Here is a 20,817-nt window from a genome sequence, read left to right as displayed (position 1 = left end):
TTGTTTTACAGAACACTTCACCTGCATTGTAAAGGTGCTGTTTACTTTATTGTACACTCAAGCCTTGGCAGCACTTTCTGTTAAATGCAGTGCTGAAGATAGGATGGCATGGAAGGAGTCAGGAGCTCTCAAAAAGGTTGGTTAATTTATTAAACTATTTATGAACTTTTTCATGTCTATTTCTGGTAGAAATGTAACAAGATACCTCTACTTCACATGTAATAATTTGCTTCTTCTTAACAAAAATCCAGTATTTTGTTTCTGCATGTGCAATTTTTGCCGGCTTTGCAGGTTTTAGGGAAACCTTCCATTCCCAGAACTGAATTTCAGATTTGAGACTATAACTATGTAGTATTACTTAAGTTTGTTACAACAGTAAAAAGGTAGTATTCCTTCCTAAGTAAACCATGTGTTGGTTAGGTGCACCGCTCCTTTACCAGACAAACAGGCAGGCGAGCTTATTGCTGGAAAAAGTCTTTCTTGTTCACGCTGTTCTTGGCTAGCTGTCCTCGTGTCTCTCAATCTGCAGTCTAAAATGCCTGTGTGTAGAAGAGACAAAGAAGGAATTTAAGAAACGTGTGAACTAAATAGGGGAAATATTTCTTTATTATTTCCTTGTCTTTTGATAGTATATACAAGCTAAAGGGAAGCTCAGCTGATTGAATGCCAGTTCTTACCAAAAGACACAGTTTCCTTAGCCAGCCTTCCCCACCTTCTTCCTGCTCTGGCACTGTCATTCATTTAATCCTTCGATAAGTCTTCTGCTCGGTGGATTGATTTGTCAGATGGCTGCCAGTGCATACCAATGGAAAAGATGGAAGTGTTGGGGCCAGGAGAGGAAATGGAAGCAGGAGTATTCCTCTACACAACACCTGATTATGTTGGCTGTAAAGTGAAAGGCACACTGAGAAACATGACCTGCTTTTCACGTGCAAGTTAGATTTGTCACTGTGGTCTGTCACTACTCCGAGGTACCAATGACAAAGTATATATTGGCCAACACTGAATAATACTGCACTTTGTTAAATCTCCCTTCATGTCATTCTTTCAGTGTATTGTCATGTTATTACAGTTTCAAGAACATTTGCTTAAGAATGTTGCTGTTGTGGGTTTGTTTTGTATTTTTCTGCTTACTTAAGTGATTCCCAAATGATGGATTGTTCTACAATTTTAAAGTGTTGGTAGAAGGCATTAAAACATATTAAAGTGTTACCAGTTCATATTCTGTTGTAGTCCATATGATAAACATGGGCTGCTTTTTTGTTAGTAGCAGAAGTACGTTCCGATAAACCCAAACACTTAAAATGCTTATTTTGGTGTCTCCAATGAGAGATTTGATTGTGTAAAAACAGACTTAGGGCATGTGATCGGTAACCTTGCTACCTATATTACTAAGATGTTTTCTTATAGAAGCATAAAAGCATTTGCAGCTTTTATGGAAATTGGAATAAAGGAATTTGTGCTTTAGGCTTGCAAATAATGATAATATCTCAGATAATGGATTTCTGAAGTAGCTGTTTCTTTTGATATTAAAGACTGCTCCATTTTAGTGAAATTTTCACTGGTGTGCTTGTCTTTGGATGTTAAGACTGAGTGGGAAATTGTAGTATATTAAATAGTATGTTACTGTGAATGGATGCTGTTATCTAATGTGGTTTAAGTAGTCCAACAGATTAACTTCTGTCAGGTTGAGAGTTTTGGCTTTTCTCCTCTGATAAGCCCATTGGAAGTTGACAGTTTTCTGAGTGGGTGAGCAAAGAGGTAGGAGGTAAATAGAAACGCTGCTCCCAACTGCAAAGATGCTGCACTGAGAGCATCTTTCACTCCCTCTTGAAAACATCCCTTTCCTTCCTCATGTCTTTGTCTTGTCTAGACCACCTGTGTACAGAGGTCCACATTCTGACAGAAGCTTGGCTGTATGTGCTTGGGTTGACCTCTACATTATCCTTGTTTTCCTTCTTGACTTCCAGCCCAAGAGCAGTAGTTTTGCAAAAGGCCCACAGATGAGCTTATCCTTTCCCAAATGTACTTCTAGATTTTCTTCCTTCTCTTTATCCTACATAATGTCGCTGCATGGACCCAGTGTGTGTTCAGGAGATCTCTGTGTGCTGAGGGCTGGCCAGTGGTAACTGCACAGCTCCCTCTTCCTCTCTCCCAGCTCTGCTGCAGCCCATCTTTTCTTTCATCAGCCATGTTCCTGCTGGTGCCGAGTAGCAAACATAATCTGAGGACTGTGGCTAGGATCAATTATTTTGCTTTGCATGTGATGAAGGAAATTGTCTTTATTTAAGGAACATAGCTATAGCTTTTCTCCAGTTTCTGAAGGCCCAAATGGTTTTAAAAGTATGGTTCAGGCTGGCTTTTTCTTACATCCTGGCAACACTTGATGTTTTGATCCTATGATGCCTACACAGATCACACTTTACTTTTGTCTTTTGTGGATAATGCCAAGTGAATCTTCGGTATTCTGGATGCCATACCTGAGCTGAAGTCTTTCCCCTGGAGTGATGAAACCACTAAGGCAGCTCAAAAATGGATACAATTTATTGTGACTTGAAAGTTACAATAAGCTGCTTCCTGTTTCTGATGGCTTTTGTAATTGTTGCCTTTAAATGGTGTGATACAAAGCTAAGTGGCTGTTAATTCTTTCTACTGAACATGTTTTCCCCATCTGCAGTAGATAATGTTCATTTCAAACACAACTTTCCTTTTTTTTCATAGACTTGTTTCAACTAGAGTACACAGCAAGAGTTTATAACTCTAATACATTTTTGGAAAGAATCATTTTCTACAGTTAGTTTTATTAAAATTCACATTCTGCCAAAACGCAATCTATCCAGAAAGCAATTATTCCTAACTTTAAAGTAAACATTTTTATATTCTCACAAAAAAAAAAGAAATTCACAGAAAGTGTTTTCATAGAACTCTGTTTAGAATGTATGTAATTAAGGTAGTAAATCATATTTCATTCTATGAACTAACTGCAATTCCTTTTTGTAAAATTATGCCTTCAATTGTGTTAAGCAACATGTAGCTTTATAAGTCAAAATGCGTGTGCTGAAGAAAAGAAAATGTATTTTATCAGTTTCTTTTACAGGAAATTCTTCTCCTTTTTGTGACCAGGATTTTTTTTATTTATTTATTTTCAGAATACATGCAATGGAGAAAAATCTTGGGAAGTATTGCTGGGTCACGTGGTGAGTGAGCTGTCTAAGGGGAAGATCTATGAAGAACGAGAGACTGAAGAATTAACAGTGGTATTGGCAAATCTCTTGAAAATTTATATAACGCGTTCCTTTTCTCTCTCTCGTTTAAGTATTTCAGCTTGGTTGTTGTAATGAGTTTTCTCTGATCTTGCTAAAGACTGCAGTACCACTCTATTTTCTAGATCAAAGCGCATCCCCTTGGGAGAGTTTGTGCAAACTTTTCTTTTACTGACAGTGCTGTGTTGAGAAAGTTATTGACAAATAGTTCTTATGATTATGTGTTCTAATCATATGCACAAAAAGCCTTTCAGAAACTTGGAAAACTGCATGTTTAAGTATCTGTCTGGGGAAGTTCTGTGGAGTGGGGCAGGGTGTTGGAAGCAATGATGTTCTTTCAGATTATTAGTGGAATGCCAGCCTTCAGAACATGTTTGATATGCTGTATCTTAACGTGAGTGCACACGGATAACACTTGTTTAATATAGGAGTTTCTTACATTGGTGACAGCTTATTCAGAATTTAGTAATTACTTCCTTCCCCTGTAGGTAAATCCTGATTCTGTAGAGTGCTATCTGCAGCAGTTCTGCCTACCTTTCCTCAGGATCACCAGCCTACTTCAACACCATCTTTTTGGAGGGGATTTACCTAGTTGTCAGGTACAAACTGGGAGGGGCACACTCAAATATATCCATTTAAAAGCTGCTGTTTTTTTTTTGGTGTTTTTTTTTTTTTCTTAACACATGTTATAGCATTCCTCTGTAACATTATTTCTCCTCTTCATACTTTTTTCCAGGGCATTTTCCCTGAAAAATGTTCTATTTAAAACAAACAAAACAACAACAAAAAACCTCATAGCAAATACATGCTTATTTTAACAGGTCTTACCTATCTGTCTCATAAATTACAGCAGAGCTTTAAAACTTACAATGCATTTGCAGAGAGAACGATCTGCACACATACTAGACTTCTGTCCTGAGTTTGCTTAATGTCTGTTCATATTTGGGCTTTATTCTTAGAGACGTTGCATCAGCAGAAAATTGTGTTTAAGCTCTGTAAGATATTAAGCTGATTTAAATAGTTTGCTGCTATTTCATGGCATCAACATTCTCACCTACACTACAAACTATTTTGGATTTTTTTGGTTCTGTTTTTCTTATTCTGACTAGTTTTATTTTGAGAATCCAGTTTGAGATAATTTGGAAAAAAGAAATTAAGAAATGGCATCTTTTCTGTTTTCGTGAATATATTCTAGTACAATAATGCTGATACATTTACTGTTGCTATTGGAATAGAGACATTTTTAAATAAACTGTATAGTCTAATAAACTATAAAAATTCAAAGCACGGGCACTAATCTAAAATCTCTGGTTTTGTATCAAAAGGAAGATGAAGAATTCACAGTTCTTGCTAGCTGTCTGGGTCTGTTACCATCTTTTCAGTCATCTGATGAATTCACCAGTGCCTCTTGTCTTGATTGGCCAGTGCCAGCATTTGACATGATATCACAGTGGTGCTCAGAGTTGGCTTCATTTGCAGACAGACATCCAGATCAAGTAAAGGTATGTAGCAGAATTACTTGAGCTACAAGCATAGCTGGTGTGGTGCTGATGTGGAAGCAGCTGCTTATCGTTTGACTGTGTACATGCCCTCTTGTGTAGGACTGGAGAACCAGACTTGTATATGAGAAAGAGGCTGTGATCAGAAATGTTAGTTAGTGGATATGGATTTGATTGGTTACAAAAAGGAATAAGAAAACCTAACTGTTTTCAATATGATTACTGGAGGCAGTATCATCTAAGGATGTCATTTCTATTTTGTAAGTGTACCCATATTTTCTGCACCTAAAGCCTACTCAGGTCATGTAACAGAAGCTTTCTTCAAAGAAAATATTTAGTAGAAGTTTGTTGTGCCTATTAGATGCTAGTGATATTTCTGAGCATCAAAGAGTCGTTTGAGTTGGAAGGGTCCTTTAAATGTCATCTAGTCCAATCCCTTGCAGTGAACGGGGATATCCACAGTTAGATTAGGTTGCTCAGAGCCTGGCCCTGCCAGGTCTTCAATGTCTCCAAGGTCGGAGCATCTAACACATATCTGGGCAACTTGTTCCAATGCTTTGCTACCCTTATTGTAAAACAAACAAACAAACAAACACCAAACAAACAAAAAACCCACCTTTTTCCTTATACCCAATCTAAATCATCAGCAATATTGAAAAAGATCAAAATGATAAAAGCTGTTCGACAGTTTACTTGTAACAGATTGTACATCTTCTGCCAACGATGCAAAAAATTCCCAAGAACAAAAACAAACAACCAAGATTTGAATAAGCAAAATTAGGAAGTTAGATGTGAAACAGAAATTAGACCTGTTTCAACGCTATTGCTTTTTTTTTTTTCTCCAGTGGATATGGTGACCAGTGGTCTTCTCTTTACACTCATCTTAGTCCTCTTTATTTTAACCGTGAAGGTTATTGCACTTAAGTGGTGTCACATTTAGAAAACGTCCTTGGGAAGTGGCTAGCACTCATTTTGTACCTGTTAGAAAAGACAAGATGCGACCACAGGGTGTTCAGGCAGAAGCAGGTGACTGTTGCAAGACACTTCCTAATATGTGAAATAGAGAATGACTGAGAGAATGGTATTATTCCATTCTTTGATAATCTTGTCTTAGTTTTATATAAGTGAATGTGCAGAACTGATACGTTGTTTGTTCTTTCTTTCTAGGCTTTGCTTATCCAGGAGCCTAAGTGGGACTTGCCGCGTCTCCTTCAGTTGCCTGAGAATTATAATACCATTTTTCAGTATTATCACAGAAAGACTTGTACTGTTTGTACCAAGGTTCCTAAAGATCCTGCTGTTTGTCTGGTTTGTGGTACTTTTGTATGCTTGAAAGGATTATGCTGCAAACAACAGAGTTACTGCGAATGTGTACTGGTAAGAGAGATAATTCCAGTTCTGTACTTGGCTCTTATTCTGACAGGCATTTTTAACTGTATTGCTCAGTCTTGATGTTTATCTCATATGAATGTTTGTATCATGTTTAGCATTTATTTCTAATAGTAGGACCTAGATTGGATTCTGAAAAACAACTTTATTAATCTTTTTAAACCTGTGGCCTAATCCCCCCTTCTGGAAATACTCTTATAAAGCAGTTGTGGGCAGTGTTTACACATTGTTTTCATTTGTAACCTATTGAAATTTGCTGCCTTCAGAGAACGCTCCTAGCACTTAACAGTTAGTAGAAGTCTGGAAATACATGGGCTTCACAAAACTGAGGAGAAATTAGTTGGGGAGCTATTTATAACTAGGGCATAAAATCAAACCCAAATAAATCCCATAAGGACCGTGTAATTCCTTGCACTTATCTTTCTCTTTTATTCTGATATTACAGTGGGAGAAGGGAGAAGTAGGCAAAATTTAAAATGCAATTAACAGTTACATTTAAGGTGTATGCTTCATGCAAACAGTTGAAAAGAATTAAGAATCTATGTAACAAAATACATTTTGTTTTAGTCAGTAGAGTCATACCCTCTACTTGTAATAAAGCTATATAGAAAAAAGTACATACTTAATTGCCAAAATGAGATATTTATGAATATCACAATCTATATTAACTAATAGTGAGTGACATATTGAAGCAAACAGGAATTAGTTTAAAAAAAATAGATTTGTAGAACTGTAGACTGTGAGCGTAGAAAGGGAAGGCAAGATTTTTTTTACTATTCTTTTTTTTTTGCCATCTGTGCAGAACATTTGGTGATGCTACGTGGTTTGCTGTACAACAAATTATAAATATTGCAGAGAATGTTTTTGTTCATTTTTCTTATGTAACTCTTAACAGAATATGAGTACTTTCCCCTTTGTCATCAGAACCATTTTTGTATGTAAAGTTATGGCAGCACAAGATACAGAGTTGTAGTTTGCCTGGAGAATTCTGGGGCAGGCTATATTTGGCCAAACTGTTCCCTAGTAAATAATGTGTGTATGTTGTTTCAAGAAAAACTAGTTTATATTTTGAAAGTCCCTATTTGTTGTAAAGTTAACAGACTAACAATCTTTGTACTCTTCCCTTTCTGCACTCATAATTTTACAGCATTCACAAAACTGTGGAGCTGGGACAGGAATATTTCTTTTGATTAATGCGTCTGTAATCATCATCATAAGAGGCCATCGTTTCTGCCTTTGGGGCTCTGTTTATCTAGATGCACATGGTGAAGAAGACAGAGATCTTAGGTAATAATTTAATTACAAATGTGTTTTATTGTTGCTGCTCTGTGTGTATCAGATGTGTGTGTGTGTGTGTATATATATATATATATAAAATTCCCATTTTCTGCATATATAATATATATAATTCCCATTTTCTGCAAGTTTCTCCAAGAGGGAGGAGGAGTGCAGCTATCTTATTTAAAAACAAAACCAAAAGCCCCCTATAAATAAAAACATTTGTTTCTCTGAGGGAGGGGAGGGATGAAATATGAATATCCTATATATTTGTTTGTATTGACAATGTTATATTAACAATGAAGTTGTTTTCCATTTTGTATGACATATTAACCATTAGTATGTTGTTTTGTTTTTTTTAAACAGGCGTGGCAAACCTCTCTACATATGCAAGGAAAGATACAAAGTGCTTGAGCAGCAGTGGGTGTCTCATACTTTTGATCATATCAATAAAAGATGGGGGCCACATTACAATGGCTTGTAAATCATCATCATCTTCATACCATATCATCTCTGTTACCATGAATGAATGCATCTTGACTGACAATAGCTTTAAATGAATGGGAGTTCAGCTCTTTGCCTCGGGGTAGAGTGGGGAATGGGCATAAAAGGGAAATGGAACTTGGTCAACACATGAAAATTTTGCATAATATGCTGCTGTTGCTATTAAATAGTGATATAATAATTTGAAATTAAATCCTCAAAATGGTGTGAGCAATGATTGCACTCAGTAGTCCTACTTTTTTGTCCGATATTGTTAAGAAGCACAAGTTTTACTTACAGTTGTTTAGAGGCTCCAGGGATAGCTGTCAAGTTTTTATTTTTCTCTGCGTGGAGTTGAGTTTTTAGCAATTTTTGCTGAAACTGTATATGTGTACTACATCTTCTATGTTGGATAATATTTTTTTGCCTTTCTTGTGTTGGTTTGAGGTTTTTTGCTTGGTATGCATTTGTAATTAGACATGAATTGTACAATGATTGTGAGACTGCATGGTAACAATTGGTCTGAAAGTTGAATTTTAAAGATTATTTCACTTACCACAAGAGATCTATTGAAATATTTCAGGCATTACTGAAAACTTATGCTTTCTCAGGAATTTCATAGATTTTTTTTCCTCCATAAAATACATCAAATAGTTGTAAATTAGGTAGCTCATTGCTCTTAACGTACTCCAGAAAACACATTCTTTTTTTCTCTTCCTGACTTTTTTTTTTCATATCAATTGAATAAACCATTAATGATAACACATACAGAAGTTGCTGTATATAGGGAATTAGTATGGCACCTGACATGGCAGATCCCAGTTATAATAACCATAAGCCTGACTCTCGTTACAAACCAGACGTATGTTTCAGAACGATTGGTTTGGAAACGTGCAGGCTGTTCTACAAAGGAAACATAATTTTGTATCTTTCCTGTCATTTCAGGAGGTTCTTCTATATTGCATTTGTTCAGAATAATCACTATTCTTTCTGGCTGGTTTTCTGAAGGAAAGAAAACAAACAAACAAAAAAAAAACTCAAGGGGTAGCCTATGTGAACACAATGCATATGCAGCCTTACTGGAAGAATGCCAAATCAGTTCATGTTCAGAGGGCTAAAACAATTGCAGAGAACAGGCCAGACTGGACTAAACCCCGCTCTGTGTACATTGGCAGGAAAGATTACAGTTAAAATACTGGTATATAATGTATCGCTACCGATGTTTTTTCACAGATGTTGGACATGTTGGCTATTTCATACAGCACTACCAAGCAGTTCCTGGTATTTTTGACTTTCGTAGCTTGTGTGTAAAATAAAATTTGTATGTGTAAAATAAAAACACCTTATGATAAAACCATGTATACAATGAAAACAGTTCCCCAGTGGAAGTCATTACTTAGTGAAAAGTGGTGTATAGGGGAAATAAAATGACTGTGTAGTAATCAAGGAGAATGGACAGAAGGAAATGTGACTAAATACAATGAATTTTTCTGGATAACTGCAACTCAAAACCCCCCACAATAATGAATGCTGGTTTTTATACATACGTATAAATATATATATATATTTCAAAAGTATTACAGTACTTCCTGTAAGATTAAAATTACTGTTTCACCAACTAAACAGCTATGTCTTTTCCAAAATATTACTTTTTTGATACTGTATTATAAGTTCTGCCTGTAATATTTTTGCATTGCTCATTATGAGTATCAGGCCATTTTGTAAGTGTGGTTGAGAAGCAAAAAGTTTCTTTACATCTCCAGCATAACATTATTACAGGGCTCATGAACTTGAGTAATCCGTAGTTTGAAGCACCGATGCTATATTCACAAGAGATAACGTATCCAGAATTTGATTACTGTGTTCTATTTGAAATGGAACGTTCTCTGGTTGTGTATATGGGTGTGAATTAAACTATTAGCCTTAACTTTAACATTGGGGTACTTCATAGTGTTTATTTTAGTACTGGTGAATTAGTCACCAGTCAATTTAAAAACAAAAAAAATTACTATGTTGAAAATTGTACTTGAATATCCTTGCATGCTGCTAAACAAGAATTTTGATTTCCCCCATTACTTTTTTTTATCCTGTTTTACGAAGCTAACCTTGAAAAAATAACAGGTCCAAACTAGAGTGGCGTGTGTGTGCATTACTCAAATGTTCTGGTGTGATATCCTGTAGGAATGATCATTTAAGTACAGTACATTACTGTAGAATATAAATCTATCTTTAAAATGCATCAGAGAACTACAAAACTAGGAATACAGTAATCGGCATTGTAAGATATGTTAATAAAAGTCTACTGTCAATCTGTGTGTTGGTGAAATTTTTTCTTAACACCTCAGACATCCAAAATGCAATTATTACTGAATTCCACACAATAGCCAGGAAGTTATTTGAACGTCAGAATTTTAGGCAAAGTACTTTGCGTAGAGAGTAATTCTGATTTGTTTTTCCTTTGTTACTCGCATGCAGTTTTGTATGTTTGATGAATAATTCGGATTATTTCATTTTATGCATACCTCACCCACTTAAGGCTGTGCTTACTTTTATGCCTGCTATTACAACGTTGCTGCTGCAAAGCACTAACATTAAAATGCTGAGTTAAGAAACTGTCTTTCTGGGAAAGCGGTTCGTGATCATTTCTTCTGTCAGATCTGCTTCGGGAATAACTATCACTGCAAGCTCTTGAATGTATGTATTTGTGTATTAAATTTTGCCTTTTTTTTTTTTTTTTTACCTTTCAGAAATTTTGTGAAACAGTCTTGATTGTTGCTACCTTTGCATAATAGCCATAATAACATCTTTTCTTTTAGTGACAGCCTGAAATTCTAAGTGAATATTTTCTTCACCTCTCCAATAGGAATCTCACACAACTCACAGTACTGCACAAGCATGTGACATTTTGCTTTCAGAAAGTGCTTGTTTTGCTCCAGCATCCAAAAAATGTTTTTTACTTTTAGAATCCCATTAGATCAGTTTGTGCTGTATGTATACAGCTGCCAGAAGATGCAGTAAACTAGTATGCAGATCTTGGTCTGTTTTACATGTAATGTTCATCTAAACCAGATTCTGTTGGTCCTGCTTTGTGCTTCCATGTTTTCAGAGGTGAGGATAGTGATGAATGGAGACAGCATTAAGCTAGATAAGAATGAACCAATGCTGTCTGCAACATAAGAATATGACAGCGATGGGCTGACCCAATGTGTGAGGGATCCCAGCTCTCTATTAAATCAACTCTTGGATATGATGGATGCATGTAATAGGAGAAAGCTGGCTGTGTGGCAGCTCTCTGTTACATGGATTATTCACTGCAATCAGTGAGATCAATACTGAAAGCCCATGTTAGAGTAATGCCATCTTTTGGTGGGATAATGTGTCCTGAGCACTCCTGCTTTTTCTCAGATGGGCAGTTGTTAGCCTGCAAGTGCTTTTAGATTAAGAATTACCCCAACTGCTGCAAGTTCAGACCTGGGACTTGTTTCTTCTGCCAGTATACTGTCCTGTCACTGCAGCTATAATTCCTACTAGGTTGTATTAGCTATTAATTCCTGCAAATGAACATGCTTAAGAAGGAAAAATATACTCAGTGAAGTTGAACACTTTGAGTTCTTAGTTGTGTAAATGGGCAGAGTTGTTTAGTAAATTAATTTTTTTTTCCCTGATGAGTTTAGATTTTTCAATACAATATCATTTGTACTTTCCCATCACTAGTGCTGCTCAGAAGATTTAATGCTACATGCCTCAAATACTGTTTCTTTGAAATACCATTGAGAAAGCACAGTTGAATGTTGTTAAAATAGTTTTAAAAGCTATTCTTACCATCCTAAAACATGATTTTTTTGCACAGTATACTTATTCATGGTATCAGAAAAAAGTGGAAAACTTTTTTTTTCTTTTTTTTTTGGAAAGCATTTTGAATTTAGCTCCGAGTCCCTGTTAGGAATGTTTCTAAATGAGCCTTCATAAAAGTTCCATTATTTATAAAGTTATCTCCTGTAATTTTGTTGTTTGCTGTAGAGCAGATTGGTCTCTTAATTTGCAAAAACAGCAGCCAGTTCAATAGAAATCCCTCACATTGTTGAATTTAATATTCCCTTTGTCTTTATCCCTTGTAGGTATCACATGAGTGGTAAACCTTTTCATTTCCATTGGGTATGGAAACAAATGTTTTAATGACAGGAGCTAAAAATATATTTTTTCTTCCATTACTTGCTATCACAGAGCAAGAATTCCCTAAGAGAAAACTTTTCCTGTAAAGTCAAGCTCCTTAGTCAATTCCTTATGCTGCATATGTCTGTATGTTTTAGCCAGCCAAATTGCTTGTAGCTCCTGTTGTCTATTTCCCATTGTAGGACTGCTTTCAATTTACAATAGCTAAACTCCTGATCATTGTGACCAAAAAAAAAAAAAAAAAAAAAGATACTGGACTCATTCCACTTTTATTATATTTTTAAGCTTTCAACAGCAAAAAAATCTTCTCATTTAAAGAATAGTTCTTCTCAGGGTTCAGCCATCTCCACTGTACCCAGGCGTTAGCCTTAAAAGAGATGCCCTATTAAAGTAGAAATGGGATTGTGTGTAGAGCCACTTCTCATCAAAACAGAGCAATGTGTTTTTAAGGGATTACACGTGAACAAATACTTAAAGTAGATAATGAGCCTTTGTTTTTCAGGTGCTAAAGAATATCCTTTGCACCTGGCTGTTGAAGCCTCTAATACAGTTTGTGAGAAGTTTAATTTTCATTCTGTTTCTTTGGAAACCTGGGGCTCTCTCCATGTAATGCAACTTCTTTTCGTGCCTTCATTGGCTACATATTTTATGTGCAACTACCTTATTTGTGTGGTATTGCACAACAAAAGAAGCCCAAGCAGCTCCAGAAAATCATGTAACAATGGCTGGCAAATAAGATTGCATTTTCTCAGAGAGCTTTAGGGAGGGACAACTATCCAGAGTTTGAAGCAGTTGTGGCTGCTTGCTTTCTTGCTCTAGTTGACTATTATTTCATTTAGTTTCTTTAGCTGTCTGCTTGAGCCCACTGTTCTTGTCTTGCACTTATGTTGTAAACTCCTCTAGGACAAGGAGCATCCCCTGCTCTGTACTGTTAAGTAAATGAAAGTGCTGCTCTGTAATGGTACAGCAAATGGTGTTGCAGCAATCCAGACTGTAGGATCTAACATCATCAAAGGATGATAAATATACACGTAGGACTTAAATGAGATATGGTTCTTTCATGCTTTCCCTTACTTTCATGCTTTTTATGTTTTTATGTGTCACTGTCTCCACACTCAAATGTCACCCCTCTCCACACAGGTATTTTGGCAGTAATCAAAATCACCAGGAAATTAAAATTGGTTTGTTTTCTCCAGCCAACCTTGACTCTTCATCATCATTTATATCATGCGCATCTCTACATCACCATTTCTTTTCCTTACAGAAGCTGCTATCTTAACGAACTAACAAATATGCTGAGAGTCAAAGATGCTTATTGCCTTTCATGAGTTTGGTACAACTGTATTTGTACAACTGATACTTGCCAGCAAGTGACTGATGTCATTCAAATAACCTTCAGATACCTAGTTATTCACAAATAGCTCATAATTATGTTTTATCCCTCTTGGATTACTTTTTTCAGTCACATGTCTGATATGGAAAACAATCCGTTCATCTTATAAAAGGAAGAAAATATTTAAAATAATAATAATGTGAATGGGTTCTATTAGAACAACACGTTTCACTGACTGGGACTCTGTTTAAGTTGTGGGCAGAATTGGTGAATGTTAATCAGATTACTACATATAATTTTACAATTAGTAATTGTAATTTACAATCATTGTAAAGAGGTAAGAAATAGAAAACAATCTCAAGCTGAGGTATTTCAGTAATGCTGTTCTGTGCAACTGTATTTCCAAGGATGCTGCACATCTGTTGTATCTGCTCCCCTGAAATGCGCATCATAAGAAGTGTTGCATTGGTGAATACCAACAAAGCGTTTCCCCTGGCAACAATAAATAGAAGAAAGCTAAGCCCATTCAAATGATTTACCTTAGTAAGCATGTCACAGCAACGATGGATGCTGAACACTAAGGGAACTCATTAGAAAGACACCGTGCTGTAAGAAGAAAGGAGGCCAATACAAAATTGTACATTTCTCTTACCTGATGTTGCTATTTGAGCAGTATACTGCATAGCAGTTTGGAATTTGCAAAGGTTACATACTTAATGGTTTTGTTTTTTTTTTTAATGCAGCATTTAATTTTCTGCACTATGGAAAAAAGTATATGCTGTGTGTAGAAAGACAGAAGGATAAAGAACACAGGAAAAGATAAACTATTATCACAAGTATCTTTCAAATTTTACTAATAATGTCTTATATACTTTCTCAGGTCAAACAATTGTGTGATGTAGGCAGCTTAGTGATTCAGACATGTGCCAACTGAGAGTAAATTCAGATATTTATAATAAAAATTCTGTTGTCTGTCCAGCAGTAATGCTGAATGTAGAAATAAGGATGGCTACATTCCCAATCATATTGCTGCTGCCTTTGTGGACAAAGCTGTACAAAACAGTTTGTTCCTACAGATTGGTCTGTGGAGCATCACACTCAAACTCTGCGGACATAATAAAGGATAAGTTAATGGAATTTGTATAACCTGGCTCATATTGTGGGAGAGTACTATGTTTGCTAATTGTGGTACGGATGATTTTCTAGAATGCTCTGTAGATACTTGTCTTGGCAATTGGTTTCTAGAATATGTAACATGTGGGATCTATATGCATTGTTGTTGGCTTTTAAGTCTTCTGAGTCCCTTTTCCTTTGGAGTTTACAGCTGGGAATTAATCCAATAACTCACTATAGTTCAGTCATGCTATTTACATGTCAGTGCTGTCTCTGCATCAGGTACTACTTCTCCCCTCTTCTGTTTCCAGCTGTCTGTCTGTGGTTTGTGGTTAACTGTAATCATAACTGATAACTGTGGTTATGATCTATAAGGGCTGGACTATGGTTACGTACCTTACACTTTAGTCTTGGCTAGAACTATTATTTTGTTGAGTAGTTTCTCCTGCACTTTACTAATGTAAATATAATTACTTACTGGAATCCTTTACACTAGGATCCACTCCTGTATTAATACTGCCAGCTGCATTAAGCAAAGTATCACCAGCAGGTCAAGAGGGCATCCTTTCCCTCTACTCAGCATTAATGAATGCTCTGTCCAGTTCTGGGGTTCAAAGTACAAAAGAGATATGGATATACTGCACAGCATCTAGCTAGCATAGGGCCACCAAAACGATCAAAAGTCTGGAGCACTTTTTTTATAAGGAGTGCGTGAGAGCTGGGTCTGTTCAGCCTGGAGAAGAGGAGGCTCAGAGGGGATCTTATCAACATGTATAAGTACCTGAAGAGAGATTGCAAAGAACGCTCAGGCTCTTCTCTGGTACAAGTCACTGTAGGCACAAACTAGAACAAGAGGCTTGATCTAAACATCAGGAAGCCCTGATTTACTGAGTACTGGCACAGATTGCCCAGAGAAGTTGTGGAGTCTCCTTCCAAAACAGCCTGGACAAGCTCCTGGCCAACCTGCTCTGGGTCCCATCTTGAGCAGGGGCACAGGACCAGATAACCTCCAGAGGTTCCTTTCAACCTTAACTATTCTGTGACGATCTGTGATTTCTCTTAAGTCACTGCTTAAGAATCTCCTATTGGAGGTTCTCTTGTTTTCAGCCCCCTTTGCTGTTTTATTGTTTTCCTTCAAATCCACACTGTAGAACACCTGTTTCTCACCTGTTTCTTTCCCCTTCCTGTCTTCTGTATTCAGGTAATACAGTATTTCTATATTAAGGATTTCTTTTTTTCTACTTATGCACAAATATTTTTTTTTCTCCAAGATGGCGGCATTTCTCGAACAAGGATGCATTTGCATTTATTTAATAGATAAGACAGAAAAACCAAAGCAGCACCCACATGACCTGGTAGGTCAAGAAAATACAACACAGTATTCATTGACTAAGATACTTAGAATTCAGAGTGCTGTATCTGTACTTGGATAGCCAAAATTCAAACTGCCTCAGGATTTTCATGGAAGTACTTAGATGTTTCAGCAGTCTCCTCAAGATCTCCAGCAACAATATCTCTTCAGGCAAACCTGTTTAATGTTACTGCTTTAACGTCTGATGAAACAGTGTTTAGGACGTGCGTAGGTTAATGCAACCATGCATTCTGTTTGTAATTACAAGGCCATCTCTGGGCAAAGTAAATTGCATTCAGTACAGGCATTTAAAAAGCACGAAATCCAGACTTCTAGAAGAAATTTACTGTAGTGAATAACGCTTGTTTATATCCACTTAAAATAAGGACATTTTAACACTATATCAGGGCATCTCAATTTCTCAATTACAGAAAGAGGAGGTTTCGTTACAATATTTTTTTTTAAAACACTTCCATTTATATTTTGTTGGTTACATGACTGACTACTAGTCAGTAATGTGTGCCAATTTAAATAACAGCAGATTCACACGTGCGTAGTCACACAAATTACAATGTGCAGCAACTGCTCTCATTCATAGAATACACTCATGAGTTAAACGCAGCATAGTATTAACTGTGGAAAAAATATTCCATATTCATTAAATTCTTGAGGCCATATAATTTTATTATACTGCATTTAATAATAGTTTTTCACCTTTTATCATCTAACCATGGCCATACAAATGAGAAATTATTTATTTTTAAAATATAATCTAAAGAAAGGATAGGAATGACTCATCCCCTACTGAGCTTGTGTTAGCGGAGCCTTTTCACCATGAGTCAATCATCACTGCACAAGTAATCAGAAATATAACAACAATTAAGTGTTCTAGTGGAGATTTGCAAGCAACAACAACAAAATAATGGTTATACATAAATATAGCTGGTTTCAGTGCAGTTTCAACATTTAAGTAAATTGCAGTTTAGGATTGGCAACATTATTATTGCAAGCAATAATGTTATTAGTCTGACTGCTATCAAAGGCAATAAGAAGTGCAGGTACCAGTAAAGGACAACTGAAAATAAACTACTTCTTTATCTCGTGTAACATTACAAAAATGGAAGGATTATGTCATCTGAAGTTTATTCCCGATGAAATATGCAAGTTAGAGTTAAGATAACTTTTCTTTCGTTGCTTTATTTTGGAACTTTAAATCCCTAGTTGCTTTTTCAAATTCCGTATTAAGGTATTTCTGAGATTCATGGATGACTCTATCAGCAAGTTGTGCATTCCAGTTGCACCCATAAAGCTACTGCAATGAAAACTGTCGCATCATGGAAAACAAGTCTGCTTGAAAATCCACCATGTGACACAGAGACTGCAAGCACAGCACTCATGTAGCTCCAGTGTAGTGTACTTACCTATTGTGACTGTCTCCTCACTGTACACAGGAATGTTGAACAGTCTGGCAGTGTTTGGAAAAGTTGTTCTAGCTGGTCTTCAAGGAGCTAGTGAAAAAGGGAATGAAAAGCCATCAGCATGAGAACAAAGCAAGCAGGTAGACTCAAGGGATTAATTAAAAAAAATAGGGATGTGCTTTTGTAACAGAGCCCAAGAAAGTCTGGATTGTAGCAGACAGAAGAGTCACAATCAGGGATGTTTCTGTAATTCAAAAACCAACATATGAACTATGGGAGAAATCTGGAGTACCCAGAGCTCCTGTATGTCCAAATTCTTGAGAATACTGTGAGGGAACATGTACAGATCAGCAATGTAGATGTTATTTTTGCTTGAGTATGGGTACCTCTTACAAACACAACAAAGAGCGGCAATGTTTCAGAGTGTTATGCACAGCTGAAAGTGATGTCTGCTTGTGTTCTAACTTCTGTTAACTGAAAGCATGCAGGATTAAATGTTGGGGTCCTGCTCAGACAAGGCTCCTAGCTATTCAAGAGGATCAGCTTGGCTGGGTGTGTGAGCTGTCTGTATTACTATTTGCTATTATACAACTTACATAATCCTATACTACAGAATTTTTGCAACTGTGGATAGAGAAAATAATGGCTTGTGAAGAAGGCTTTGTATACACTAGCATATAATAATTCAGTAAAACAGCAGTAATATAAAAAGGAACATTTCTCAGCAAAACTGTCACATCACTTCAGTTTCTTGCTAATGTCATCATGGGCTGAATTCAGAGAAAATGCTGATAATCTACATTCTTTACTGATTATCTAAATATAGCCTTTCAGTTGCTTCACTTTTTATGAAAGATTATTTTGAAGGAGTTTACTAAAATGTGGATGCAAGGAAAATGTGTGTGCATAGGATTACAAAGCATAAAATTCAGTAATCAAGAGAAAGGTTTAAGAAAAACATTGCACTTCAGTCAGAACAATGATATTTCACTTCTAAGAATTATGGCTTTGTTTAAAAGGAAAAAAAAAGATGCAGTAATGGAGAAAAGTGCTGCAGAGGAAGAATTAATCTTTACACTGTGTGTCTCAAATAATTATGAAGAATTATATGGATACAGAGCCCTCTTTTTTATATTATTATGAACATTACTTACAGACTATTTCTTAGTTAAAAAATATATATATATAGATGAGAGCTATTGCTGTGGATGGAGGGAGTCAGACCTGACTGAAACTGATGAAAACAGTAGTTGCTCTTTATTTGTATCTCATTCAATTGGGGTGCCAGTTTCTATCATCCTAAACACAGAACCCTAAACCTCAGCCTGGGGAAGGCAGAGCTGAACTGCATGTTTCTGACTACAAAAATAGGTCTGCTCATTTTATGAGTCTGAACACGTTTGAGAGAGAAAAAATGAAAAACACTGTGGAAGAAACACAGGGTGTTCATGATGGGCTGACACAGTGCTTACCCTGAGAGTGCTAGGGAAAGCTGGGCAGGAGCCCAGGTGATGTGAGGCTGGGAAAAGCAATGGCACACTGAGAAAGGGAAGAGGCTCCCGTTTGTTTCTCTGGGCTTTTTGCTCTTTTTGCTTCCTCTTCTCCTTCTCTTTTTTGTTAAACAGAGAAATACCCATCTGAATTTCTCCTAATCAAGTAACCAGAAACAACCTGAAGATTTTATTCCATCTAAGCCCAAATACAGAGCTCAACCATGGGGGATTCCACCAGAGAAATACTGCCCATGGGGGAGAAATGCTTCAAAAAGCATTTATTTTGCTCCAGGACAGAATTCTGTGAGTGCAGCCTGACCTGCACTCTCAAATAACCGTTTTGGACGGTGCAGAAAACACAGGACCCACTAAGGTGGTTAGTAAATCTCGGTGAAACCAACGTAATACCAATTATGCATACGTATGCACTAATTGTATTTCTTGCTTCTCACCATTTCTTTAAGATCTCACTAAATCTTACTCCTGGTTTATGGCTTTAATCGACCTTCCTCAAGAGCCCAGCTCTTTCCCGCGCTGAGCCGCGCAGCCCCTACGCCCTGAGGTAATCTCGCGCCCAAAGGCGCGCGGCCCCGAAATGGCGGCGTCCGTTTCACCGGCGGCGAGTGGGGCGGGGCGGTCTCCTCTCTGAGGTAACGCCGCGGTAGCTGGCGGCGCCAGTGCTTGTGTTTCCTCAGTACTCTGAGAAGTCCGCTGCAGCAGGGGGACGTACACAGACGTAACGTTTTTTGGAAGGTAACAGCTGTACTTAGTGTTGTAAGTGGCCAGAGAGGAGGCGAACTTAGAGTGTCTTTATAGTTACTTCTCGAGAGCGGTGCATTCCCTTTCTTTGCAAATATAGAATAGTTTTTAGTTTTGATATTTAAAACCTTTTTTTTCTTCTTCTTTTTTTTTTTTTTTTCATCCTCCTAATCTAAATCTGCACTCTAAAATTCCTGTACCACTGTGCAATGAAAACCGAGGCTCGGTGTTTTGCTCTGAGGTACTTTGAAACGGTTAAGTACAAAACTCTGTTCCTGTGTGGAAATTCCTGTCAGTGTGCAAATGCGTAATGCTGGCCAAGTGTCAGCAATCCAGCTGCAGTTATTGAGGTTTCTTTCTTGCCAAGGCAGCATTTTGGTTCTGTCTCAGCCCACAGTCGAATTCTGTGGAAAATGTGTATCCAAAAATATGTTGAATCCCTTTTAGACCCCCTTTGTACCCCAAGTTAATTTCACTCAATTCTTGATGTATGACTTCAAACTATAATGCCTTTATTTTTCCTAACGTGATGTCCTTTTGTCATCTGGTGTTTATCTGGGTTGATGCAGATTACTGACACTGTAGCACATGAAGTGAAAATAGAAGTGTTCACCCAAGTTCTGTCCAGAAATAAAAACATGACTTGAACCAAGCAGAACTCTTTTGCCCCTGGGCTGATACTTTCATATGGTAGTCCTGCTAGGAGGTGAGGTGAGCATAGGATGTTGAAAGCCAGTTCAGACCCTTTTCAAACTGAAGGTCAGTTTAAGCACAAATACATAGATCAGTTTAGAAACAGAAAATAGGAACTTTTTCACCTCTTGTGCTGACATTTGCTGCATGTGGTGCTCTGTGATTAAGCACCTGCAGGAAGGTTGTCTACAGCAACTCACAGGTGTGCGCTGGAGAGTGAGGACAGCTGTGTGATTCCTTCCTCAGAATTGTTCGCTGCCCAGCTCATGTACATGCACAATAAGTTACTTCTCCAGTACCACTCAAAATCTTTGGTTAGAAGATACATACTTGTTTATTGACTTTGTGAGTACATGGATGAGAGATATAGCAAGCAGCACAGTGGCTGTTGGTTGCTTTAAGAGCTGCCAGAACCAATTTTGCAGTGTTTTTGCCAAATGCATTCAGAATAAAAAGTTCACTGGACAAAGACAATGATTCTTGCATGCTAATGGCTGGAGGACAACAAAAGACTCCTGAGTGCAAACTTTTCCTGAGCAAGAGAAATGTTCTGTGTTGCAAAAACAAGTTAC

At 37.1% G+C, this 20,817-nt stretch overlaps 2 protein-coding genes and 1 long non-coding RNA gene across 23 annotated transcripts in view; 2 read left to right on the top strand and 1 right to left on the bottom strand.

The window, feature by feature from the left end:
- UBR3 (ubiquitin protein ligase E3 component n-recognin 3 (putative)) overlaps positions 1-10,221 on the top strand; it is a 96,047-nt gene extending 85,826 nt beyond the window's left edge. For all 8 annotated transcript variants that reach the window (XM_015289672.4, XM_015289671.4, XM_015289668.4 and 5 more), the window contains 7 exons: positions 12-136; positions 3,150-3,257; positions 3,752-3,862; positions 4,589-4,765; positions 5,930-6,139; positions 7,299-7,438; positions 7,796-10,221. In XM_015289672.4, the coding sequence (XP_015145158.2) occupies positions 12-136; positions 3,150-3,257; positions 3,752-3,862; positions 4,589-4,765; positions 5,930-6,139; positions 7,299-7,438; positions 7,796-7,913 (989 nt within the window). In that variant the 3' untranslated portion in view covers positions 7,914-10,221. The remainder of the gene's footprint in view (positions 1-11; positions 137-3,149; positions 3,258-3,751; positions 3,863-4,588; positions 4,766-5,929; positions 6,140-7,298; positions 7,439-7,795) is intronic.
- Positions 127-19,393, bottom strand: LOC121111323. The gene is made up of 3 exons (XR_005861691.2): positions 19,246-19,393; positions 17,304-17,390; positions 127-539 (listed from the first exon to the last, which is right to left on the bottom strand). It is a non-coding gene; the product is annotated as an uncharacterized LOC121111323 (long non-coding RNA).
- Positions 19,364-20,817, top strand: part of MYO3B (myosin IIIB) — a 211,163-nt gene continuing 209,709 nt past the window's right edge. For 13 of the 14 annotated variants that reach the window (XR_005861643.2, XR_005861642.2, XR_005861644.2 and 10 more), the window contains exon 1: positions 19,364-19,546. The gene's annotated coding sequence lies outside the window, so the exon portion shown is untranslated. Of the gene's footprint in view, positions 19,568-20,817 lie in introns of all 14 variants that reach the window. The other variant, XM_015289680.4, reaches the window with a different exon arrangement.

The sequence above is a fragment of the Gallus gallus genome, chromosome 7 (assembly GCF_016699485.2).
Source record: "Gallus gallus isolate bGalGal1 chromosome 7, bGalGal1.mat.broiler.GRCg7b, whole genome shotgun sequence".
In the NCBI taxonomy this organism is placed as follows: domain Eukaryota; kingdom Metazoa; phylum Chordata; class Aves; order Galliformes; family Phasianidae; genus Gallus; species Gallus gallus.
This window is presented reverse-complemented; position numbering and strand designations above follow the sequence as displayed.